At 38.6% G+C, this 10,964-nt stretch overlaps 1 protein-coding gene across 1 annotated transcript in view; it reads right to left on the bottom strand.

The window, feature by feature from the left end:
* Positions 1-671: 671 nt before the first annotated feature.
* The window catches only part of POP1 (processing of precursor 1, ribonuclease P/MRP subunit (S. cerevisiae)), a 20,791-nt gene continuing 10,498 nt past the window's right edge, over positions 672-10,964 (bottom strand). The window contains exons 11-15 of the mRNA XM_009891919.1: positions 5,935-6,050; positions 4,367-4,558; positions 3,317-3,471; positions 2,137-2,478; positions 672-1,352 (exon numbers count right to left, since the gene is read on the bottom strand). Coding sequence (XP_009890221.1) covers positions 686-1,352; positions 2,137-2,478; positions 3,317-3,471; positions 4,367-4,558; positions 5,935-6,050 — 1,472 coding nt within the window. The 3' untranslated portion in view covers positions 672-685. The remainder of the gene's footprint in view (positions 1,353-2,136; positions 2,479-3,316; positions 3,472-4,366; positions 4,559-5,934; positions 6,051-10,964) is intronic.

Genomic DNA, 10,964 nt, shown 5'->3' on the forward strand with positions numbered 1-10,964 from the left:
CTCACCAACAGCAATTTGCATCTGAAATGCTTATTACCTTTCAAAAACAGAGTTTCCTCTCTCAGACTAGAAAGACAGACTTGATAAACTTTCCAATTTAAGAGCTCCAGTTGCTATAATTCAAGATTATATACCCAGGCTATATTTTGTTTGCATTTCATTTAAGCACAGAGCTTTTCCACCAAAGTACCCTTCTGCTTTCTTGATAGATTTGTCTACTTAGCTCTGTTCCACTGCAGCCGTGTGCATTCAGACATGAAGCATCAGGAAAAGCCACTTACTATATACACCGGTCCAGATTGCAAGCACTTACATGTGAACAATACACTGGAAAGTTACGACGCATCTGACCAAAAGATTTCTAAAAGGAAAATAATGATTTTCTGTGTATTGTTATAGCATCCACTGCTCTAAGGTGAAAAATGAACAATACGCTTCTTAATCTCTAAAGATCATGATAATGGATGCGTTACTGTTAGAAATCCTTAGCAATGCAGACATCAGAAGTAATACTAGGTCTGTTTATGCATTAGTTATTTTCATTAATAATGCTGCAAAGCTTTTTCATTATTTCATAAACCTCAAGACGTTGTTGGGGCTCAGAATCACCTCAAATTTGAGTCAGAAAGGCCACAAATCAGACATTCTTTGGTATTTTTGGCATTCTACTGCATTGCAATGATACTTAAACCTCAATATTAAGTCTTGCAAATCTGTACTGTAAAGATGCTGGAGTTCTTATCAAAACGAGCCCCTTTTTATCTGCTGGCTGGTTGTGTAACATATAAAGTAACCCTGTCAAGCTAACAAAACCCAGTGCTTCTCCATAGCCCACAGCCAATGAAAAATCCCCTCGAGTGACATATCCCAGGAGAGTTCTGGAGCAGTGGGAAGTAACATCTGGCAGAGCATCTCCCCAAAGACCAAGAATGAGGTCTTCATGCTCCTCAGTTGTTTCTTTATCTGGAACGCTCAGGGGGTCACTTTCTAGAGCCTTCGTGTTATCCTTTTTCTTCTTCTTCTTCTTCTTCTCCTCTTTTAGTTTCTGTACCTTGTGCTTGAATATGTCACGGTGTTTGGGTTCTTGAGGACCGCAGAAGAGTTTGTCTTTGCTTAGATGCAGAAAGTCATCTTCTGTTGGGATGCAAATCATGGCATGTAATTCAGGGTTTCCCTTTCTCAAGAGAGACAACTTGACCCATACAAGAGCCTTTGGATAGCTCATCAAGATAGGCAAGAAGACATCTTCAGTCATTTCCTTCTGTCCCAGTCGAGAAACAAGGCGGACTCGCCGATCTTTTCCAGCAGTGGGATAGCACCAGGCTGACAACTGCATTAGTAGTTTCTCGCTCCTATAAAAATTTTTTTAAAATAAACATCAAGGATGATTATTAACAAGTAGTACAATAGAAATCCAGCGCCTTGCTTATTTGCAAAAGCATGATTCAAAAAGCCCTGGAGCTTTCTGCAACCTTCCAAGCTGGTATTTGTATCCCTCTGAGAACATGAGTAAGTAGAATTCATCTGCGATGATATTTCTTCAGAAGGAGACGTTATTTGTTAAAACCCCCCAAACCTGTTAAATCACAAATGCCCTAAAACCTTCAGTGACATTAATGCAGTCCAGAACTGCCAATGTTTCCTTCCCCTGATAACTTCACAAAAATGAAAGACCTGCATTCAGGAACTTTCCAAACACTGTTGCTGCCCTCATGTGTTGCATTGGAATGCAGGGGATTCTCTATTTTCTTTATAAACCTTATTAAGAACCACCTGTGATGATGCATTAGAAAAGAGAATGCAAGCTGCTTTACACAGCAACAGTCTTAAAATCACAAATATGAGCCTCTAAAAGCTTCATCCACCTGGAAGTAGACAGAATATGCCAAGTCCAAGAACACACTAAACACAAGAGTGTTTTTAAGAGAATTTAAGAAATTTACTTCATCTAGTTACCAAGTTTGCTGGGGAAAGCAGGAAAAAGACTTCCACTCAACAGCAAATTCTGATCCACGAGAAAACTATTTAATCTCCTCGCTGGACTTGTATCAAATAATTCTCTCATCTTAATAATCAAGGCTGAAGTCTTCCTCTCCCCAATTCAATAATTCACATGTGCATATCATTTTGACATACCTGAGAACAATAAAGTCACTTGCCATAGTTTTATCTCTTTCATCAAGGTCTTGCATGCCTGTAACATCCTCTGCCTCTAGGACACCTTCAGAGCTTGTTATTTCCATGGTCTCCTCTACCTCACCAGTCTCAGAGGAAGCTTCTTTGACCACTTTTGCTTTGGGGTCACAAAAGCTATGCTCTTCAGTAGCACGTTGCTCAGGGTGTGGGGAAGAAGGATGTACAGATTCTCCTGAAGCTTTCATTCTTGCTTCCCAGTTCTTCGTCAGCTGCCCCCAAGGACAGACAAACGGGGACAAAGTGCCCAGCTTGACATAATTTGGCCTCTTTGCAGGTGGACGTCTAAATGATAAATCAAGCTGGTAAGAATATTTGTTTCCTGGGCCCTTATTCAGTCGCTAGCACTTCAAAAGGCTAACTGTCTACTTGGTCCTGCTGGTCTAATAATGTTTTCTGTTTTCAAAACCAAGTATTTAGAACAGAAAGTTAACCATACATTCCCTTTGTAATCTCATTGAGCAAGAATTTTAAAGTTATACTTCTAGACAACACTGCTGTATTTCTGACCACCATATCCTTTCAGCCATGCCGGATATTTCTATCTACTGTGACTGACATCACCACCTTTTCCTCCAAACTTCTCCTGCTTCCCCCTCCTAGCTGGAAGGGGAGCCAACACCACTTTGTGCAGAGGAAACTTCTGGCTACCCCATATTCGTGATTAAGAGTTCTGTGTTTACTGTAGTGAAAATGAAGGCAAATTTCATAATACCTGGTATTTAAAAAGTGAACACTGAAATATACCTCTTCCTTCACTTTATTCTTTAACACTTAGTAGATACTTTGATATTCTGCCTTTGCCTTCTCCTCCCTCATTTGCTGCTAAGAGAGCTTGAAATAGCTTTATTTATTTTATTGTTATGCAGCCTTGTTACAGCCTTATAACTCAGTGTATCTCTGGGAATAGAATGTTTTAGTTAATTTATATGCACTTTCAGCAGAGCTTCTCTGTTAAATACATCTAAGATTCTTCTCTTTTTTATAACATTAGGATTTAACATGCTAGCGAAAGAACATAATATAAGTCCAAGTCTAAATGAATACAACAGATAATTAACGGAATATTTTAAGCAGTATTCATTTTTTTCATTCTTGCAATCAATTTTGAAGTTAATATTACCGTTTGAATTTTTCAAGAAGACTGGTTTCCAGTTCTTTGGCAAACTGTATTCCCGCCTGGCAGTCTGGGAAATCATTTGGAGTATGAGGTGTTCTTTGATACTCAGAATGCTTTAAAGCCTCTTGCAAGCCACCAACTCGTACACCTCGATATATCTGTTATAAAAACCAAACCCCAAAAAAGCAATGTTTATACTGATTCCGGGTTCCTAGCAAAAAAAAACCCCACACTAATGCTCCAGAATCTACTGCCTTAGAAAAGGCAAAGTCTATCACTTTAGCTTTCAAAAAAACCCAACTTAAGTATGGTTCTCACAGTTCTAGATGCTCATTTCAACAAAAACATTAGTCACGCTCTTTACGTTTAATTCTGAAAAACTATCAGCAAAACTGAAGAGAATTTCACAGGTTCTGATATTGTACATTGCCAGGAATGTCATATTACTTTGACAAAGTCACTGCCCAATTTATTTTAACTGTACAACAGGTATCACTGCAATTAATCCCTCTACACATTCAAAAGCATAAATTTAACTGCAGAAAGACATTAAAACTGCCATCTAAACATTCAAAGCAGGATGTTCCAAACAGCACAAGAGAAGTATTCAAGCTTAACTCTAACTTTGTGTTCCAAGCCTTCTCCCAAATCAGAGGCAACCAATTTGTTGACAGTGTGGTGGAGATAGCCAAGCTGGAAATGGACTAGCAGCAGGCCCCAAATGATTTATTTCTCTTTAGAGACATACGCCCTTAGAAACACAAAACCAAAGATCTATAGTAGCGGCTTTCTCTCCTTACTCCCCACTCAGATTTCATGCCATGTGGGCACAGTTACGTCTGACAAAAGATATGGAAAGCTATTGTTTATTTCTAAGATTTTAAGACCAAGCCTCTGTCATCAACCAGTTCATACACCTTTTAAAATGGGATTTTGATCCTGTAATTATGAATTGGTTACACAATGTGAAGTATACTCTCTAAAATCAATTATTTTGAACCAAACTATATAATTTTTCATATATACTTGCAATTTGCAATGAAAGTCACTTACAAAAGGAATCCAGAAAGCCATGCCCCAGCCCTTTGGGAGATAAATATCCCAGCCACTGCCCCATCCTGGTCGATCTTCTCCAGCCATTTTCCCTGGCTGCTGCACCAACAGTATGGGAATCTTAGATTCACAAGGACCCAAATCAAGGTGTGATCCAGGTACCAGTAATTGAGCTCTCATATGGTTTAAATCCTGAGAAGGAGGAGACATTTCCCATAAGTTAGTAACCATTCTTCTCTCTTCTAGATTCTAGATACCCTTCCAAGATACAGAGAGGAGGTGAGCTTATAACTAGGAAAAATATACTAGTAATATGCTACACATTTGAACTGACCTTCATCGAGGCATGAAAAATGTTTTTAGAAAAAAGTATTAAGCACCCTTTTTCTCCCCTTCTTACTTCCACAGACCTTGATGGAGGGCAGGTACTGAAACTCAGAGCAAAAATGTACAGCACAGATGAAGGAGGAAAAACAAGTATTGCAACTTGATATTTATGGATTTGTACACAAGACTAGACTGAGCAGGTGCTTTCAGACAGTCTGTCACTACATGGAGCAAATCTGAACTATATCCAGGGAGATGGGAAGAACATTTGGTCACGAAACAGTTTCGCATAAAGCATGCTGGCACCAAGGCTTTGTCAATCACCAGTTGTTACATTTCATTGTACCACATTAAGAATACATTTATAAATAAGACCAGACCATCAGACTGCCTCTTTTACATGTCCCTTCTGCATCAGCTGTTTTATAAGGGAAACATTACATTTCATGACAGCATGAAGAACACTGTCATATACAAAAAAGATTGTGCTCATAACTGTTATGTGCTAATGTAGTATTTTGCAGGTACTCTGCTTTTCTTTACACTATGGCAGCCAATTTGAAAGAGCACAAAAGTAATTTTTGTAATGAGAATATTTAGAGAGATGTTTCTGCCATACAAATATTTTCTCTTTTTGATTACAATGGTGCTGAAAGTTTATCACCTCTTGTGACTCAATCACCATTTTACCCATGCATTTTGTGGGTTGCTCCTCCCCTGCCAATGGAAATGCCGAGATAGGAGATTTCAAACCCGTAACAGCACATTTAGAGCTGTCTACAAATCACAGGTATTGCCCAGAACCCCCACAACAGTGTGCAGCAGTTCAGAACCAGACGGATTCCTTTCCTTCCAGCTTCCGCAATTCTTTTGTCAGAATTGTCCTGGCTGTGACTGAGGAGTGAATGGCCACGGCCTCTCTGTGCCACTTCATCCCTTTTAACTGCTGTCAAGGTGATGTAGGAAAATCCAATTCCAAACCCTTCTGATAAATAAAGCTGCAACTATTTGGTCCTGTAGACAATCCAATAAAGCTTTCTTTTAATTGAATCATGAACAATGGTTGTGCAAGAGCATTACATAAAGGCTACAAAATAAACACTTCAACTCAGCAGCTGGATACTATGACAGTAGGAAAGTAGCGCTCTTGGATTTATACAATCTCACTCTATAGAGTCTCACTCTATGGACTCGATGGACTGTTAGCTATTTTCTCCATGGCAATCCACCTTCTTAGTTACCTGCTCTGAGATTTTATTTTCAGTGACGTTCTTACAGATGTCCTGGTCCCAGATAAAGCTGTGAGCACAGTCTACAGGTACACCCTCCAGGTACAGCTGCCTAACTTTATCATTATCTACAAAAGAAGAGAACCTTCAAACAAAATTCAAACAATTTTTGTGACTTAAGTATCAAATTACCACTCCACTATCCTAAGTACAATGAGCAGGTGACTAAGTAAACAGACTATTAGAAGGTTAAAAAGCATCGCTGCTTCTGCAATATCTTACTATCACGTTTTTCCAAATACAAAATATGAAATAAACTGTTAGTTTTAGAAGCATTAACCTGGCATTCTATTACAGATAGGCGTTTCTTATTACAAATGACGTTATCTTTGGCAATGTAAGTTACATCTTTAGCACTCCACCTTTAATATTCTGGCCTTTCAGGCAGAGGGTGAAGCCCAACAGATTTGGCGAAAATCAGAAAAAGCAACATTACAAACCCTGAAATAAGTCTGCCTAAGTAAACTTGTAAGAGAAGCGAGGATGACCTTTAAGAAATGTATATACAGGAAATATTTTTATCGATATGACCAGCATGCAACTACTTATTGACCATTAGCTTCCCACTCTGGATCTTTTCAGGCTCTGCACTTCGCGGAAGGGACTATTCTTTGCTTACATCTGCACAGACCAACAGTTGTGTGTGTTACTGAAGATAAATAACACTTCTAGCTTCAAAACTGATCGTTGAGGTATTATATAACCTATCTCTTCTTCAGCTCCGCAGTCTAACCAAAGCAGAGAAAATATATACCTACCTTTTGTGATCTCTGTATTAAAAGCCTTCAGTGTACAGTATGGAATCCATGCTGATCCGTATTTTAAGTAAAATAATTCTTACCAATAAACAATACAACAAACCTATTAAGAGTTCCGCAATTAAAACTTACAGGGACTGCTGTTCATTTTGTCATCTACGAGGTCTTACATATTAAAAGAACATAATGTGTCGGGGTTTGCTTTGTTTTTTAAATCACTTCATCTTTCAAAAGAAGATTCAACTAATTTTTCCAGTTAATGTTGACAAAGACTTTAAGCACAGGCTAATTTTTTTAATTTTGACATTTTTTTATGTTGACATTTTTTTAATGTTGACAAAGACTTTAAGCACAGAAGATATGGATTAAGTGGATTATTGTAACAATACAATAGGTACTGCTGAACATAATTGCAATGATTATTTATTTAAAATCTATAATCTTTAAGATGTCCTCATTATTAAGAGTTGCAAGATCCTTTGAAAAAATACTAAATGCAGCAGCACTCCTGACAGTCTGGTGATGTTATTAAGCTGATACTTGCTATGCATTCTTGCCGATGAGTTACATGTACGTGAGAGAAAGAAATACTAAAGAAATTACCACATTAGGGTTGCATTCCTTCAAATTAAGAATGATACAACTAAAAAGGAAATCCTTGCCAATTCCCTGGCAATTAAGTCAGAATTCCTCCTCAGCTCAAAAATCAAGGACAGGAACCTAAGCAGGACCGTAAAAGAGCTCAGTACTCCTAGAAGCAAAGCACATTCTGGCTGGAGACACAGCAAATATCAATGCCTCAAAGGAAGGAGAGACAGCAACAAAACCGTGCATAGTGGTGATGTGGAATTCCCTCTTGACTCTACAGATAACCAAGGGGGAAGGGCACATAATTATAACCAAACATATAGTAAGGAAAGTGACTTTTCCATCTTCTGTACAGAAAGCATTCACAAACACTAGAATACCTTTATGTTAAATTATTTAAACATGTTCTGGTTCCTGCAACTGTAAATTATTCACTGTAAATTTCTCTTGGTTTTTTTTTTTTTTTACCACTTCTCTTTATTACCACAGTTCAGGCAGTCTATCCCTGTCATATTCTTGGAGTTCTTTACAATTCCTATATTCTGTAATGGTATGACTATTTTTTTCCACTTTAGAAGGCCCTTTTAAGTCAGTCTCTTTCTTTCCATCACCACAGTCCATCTATTATCTCCCTCACTACCCGAAAATATCCTTCTCTAACTCGGTACATTCTTTCTCCTTGATCCCCACTGAACAAGGAGAATTTAACCTCTCTGCCAAGCATACTATAATTCAAATCATAATCCCAAATCCTCACACCAGTTCTCTTTATTTCTTACCTCTCTCTTGTTTTCTTCAGTCCATATTTTAAGATTGCTGGGAAAATAACCCTACTGATGAATAAGTTGCTGATGATAGTGGAAGTAAGATGTTAGAGCTCATATAGGAAATAGGGAGTTGTACTACTAAGCACACAAAGCTCAACAACAATCAGCACATTATCTACTTCTAGTGTACAAGGCTGGTGCTTAGACAACACAGGCAGATAGAGGAAGGTTTTGTTCCATTTAAGCTGTTGTTCTGATTTGTGTAGCTGATTATCTTAACAGTCTTAGAAGACAGGCCTAAGAGTAAGAGCTCTTCTATTTGAAATTTTTCCTTCCCTCTGTGAGGAAATAGCAGACAAAGCAAAAATATAAGCACTGATAGGGAGCAGTTTCAGAGACATATCTATGTAGGGGTGTGTACCAGGACAGCTGATGCCTGATACCCAAACCTCTGCAAAAGATGTGTTTACAGGCAAGGACTTGGGCTCTGTGTCTGCAGAAGGAACTTTGGCGCACTTATCTTTCATGATGCATTCTCCTTCTATGCATCTCATTCACTGATTGTTTAAAAGGTCCACCATACTCCATGTTGAGCTGTTTTTAAGGCAGTGGAGTTTGCATTCTCCCATAGAAAGCAGTAAAAGCATATCAAAATGTCAGAAGCGCAGTTTAAAATGGAGAAAAGAACAGCACTAATTTGCAGTCGTGTAAGCACTGACTGCTTACTGGGAGTCTTGACTTCCAGAAGGCATAAACCTGCTGAGAAGGCAGTGAAAAGTGATTTATTCACAAACTTTCTATCCCCGCACCTGAAGAAATGGGGACAGTTCTTTGACTAAATCCCATCAGCACGTATCTATAACACACAGCTTGCACACATGCATATCCATTCAGGAGCGAGAGTAGCTGGGAAAGACTGAAATTACCTTTGATTTGTTAGCATGTCACTGATGGGGAAGAACTACACAGGCATATCTTAGAACAGCATTTTGAAAAAAAAAAAAAAAAGGGATATGGACAGATGTGTATCATTTCACAGGTCGCATCTATAACAATCCACAGGCAAAGATGATGACAGCAATTTACCTAAACTATTCATTTATTTGACAAACAATGAATAGTAGTAAAGATTAGTAAAGATTTCCTAAGAAAATCAGTTAGGTTTTGTATAACATTAAAGAACAAGAGAGGCTAAAGCACATACAGAATCTGCTAACAAACACAGCGCCATTTCAACCTTACTAATACTAACCCTAATAGTATTTGAATGTCCAGGAAGCAAAAAGGGGAAAAAAGCGTGGAATGCAGCAAGGGTTCCTTTTTATTGCTCAATCAACATGATGTCATTAAGGTGAATGAATGACGACTAACATTTCTTAAATAAAGATCAGCTCACTATATTAACACACCTGAGTAAGGTTACCTCAAAACCAAGGCTCAGAAAATAATTGGTGTATAGAGGCACTGAAATATGCAACAAGACCCCACACTCCAAGGAGATCACAAGCTAAGCTGATAGAATTCAGGATGACCTTATAATGGGTCCTGAAACAGTAAATTGTGGCAAGAAAGCATAACACTTGCACAGAGAGAACATATTAGACATAAAATGCATTCTGCACAATAAGTGATTATGTCTAGGCTTCCTTCTATTAATACATATGCAATTTTACTTTTTCTTTCAAAATACCAAAAATTAAATGCACTTGAATGCTTTCCACTGACTAGAAAATTATAAAAGTATCTGATCTTAATAGTCTAATATGGATTAATTTTCTAGAATTTTTTTTTTTAAAGTAAGTTCTCTGCTTTTAGCTACTTGAACAAGGAGGCCCATTAAGGCAGAGACAAAGCACAGGTAGCGGCTGTCACATAGCCAACCACAAAACTAGTTTAGGAACAAAAGTCTGTGGAGAATAACAATAGCCTCTCCTTCCAACAAACACCTAGGAATACTCAATGAGGGAGACAGGAGAGTGGCAGATGACCTGTCTTGAGTTTCTCAGGTAGGAGAGATGAACTACCCTGCCATAGGATTCCCCCACTGCACATGTAGTAGGTATGCAGGAGGTTGTGAGTGATCCTGTAACTCTTCCTCCACAGCACTAGGAAGTCACTCAGGTGGGAAACGTGGAAAACAGCGGCTGCTTTCCCTGAGAGAGTCCCCCATACTCCCTCCTTAACTGCTTCTTGTAGAAGGGCTGGCCCCTCCTTTTCTACTCCCTTACCATCATGTCCTTTAGATTTTCTACTAGAAGACAGCTGTATTGTCTGTCTTCTTTCATCCTTCTGCCTACTCAACTTGTTTAGTAGTGACATGCTTGTGTAACATCAAGTCCTTTAGCAGAACCTAAATTAGAAGGTACCATGCATTTTACCTGTCCTTGCTAGCTGATCAAGGATTTTCCCCCTCTCCTGAATAGAAGTCAGAGAGGGCAGATGCAGTTTTAAGTTCATGATGAAACAAAAAAAATACTCAGAAAGGAACCAGAAAGCAACACAGTATTTTCTGAAAGTTTGTGGTTTAGAAGACTTTTTGCAAGTGAAGCATAACTCCAAGTAGAAAGATCTTGAAGATGGACATTTCCAGCCAGCCAAAGGAAAAAAGGCACAGGTATTTTCTTCTACTTGATGCCCTATCTTACATCATTACCTCTTTACCATGGCCCTCCTTCCTGAGGGACAATGTCTGGCACTGGGAGAGAAACTACTATGAGACGTTTCCATTGCCTAGATGCCTTCTGCTGATCTTGCCTTCTTGAACACATCTTCACAGACATGACAAGCAGAATGAAGGGGCCCAAATTATTTCTTGTAGTTGCTAACTCCTTTACCAGCTCAAACCAGTATCTGTAAACAAATGCTATAC

The sequence above is a fragment of the Charadrius vociferus genome, unplaced genomic scaffold, assembly GCF_000708025.1.
Source record: "Charadrius vociferus isolate BGI_N301 unplaced genomic scaffold, ASM70802v2 scaffold15, whole genome shotgun sequence".
Classification (NCBI taxonomy): Eukaryota; Metazoa; Chordata; class Aves; order Charadriiformes; family Charadriidae; genus Charadrius; species Charadrius vociferus.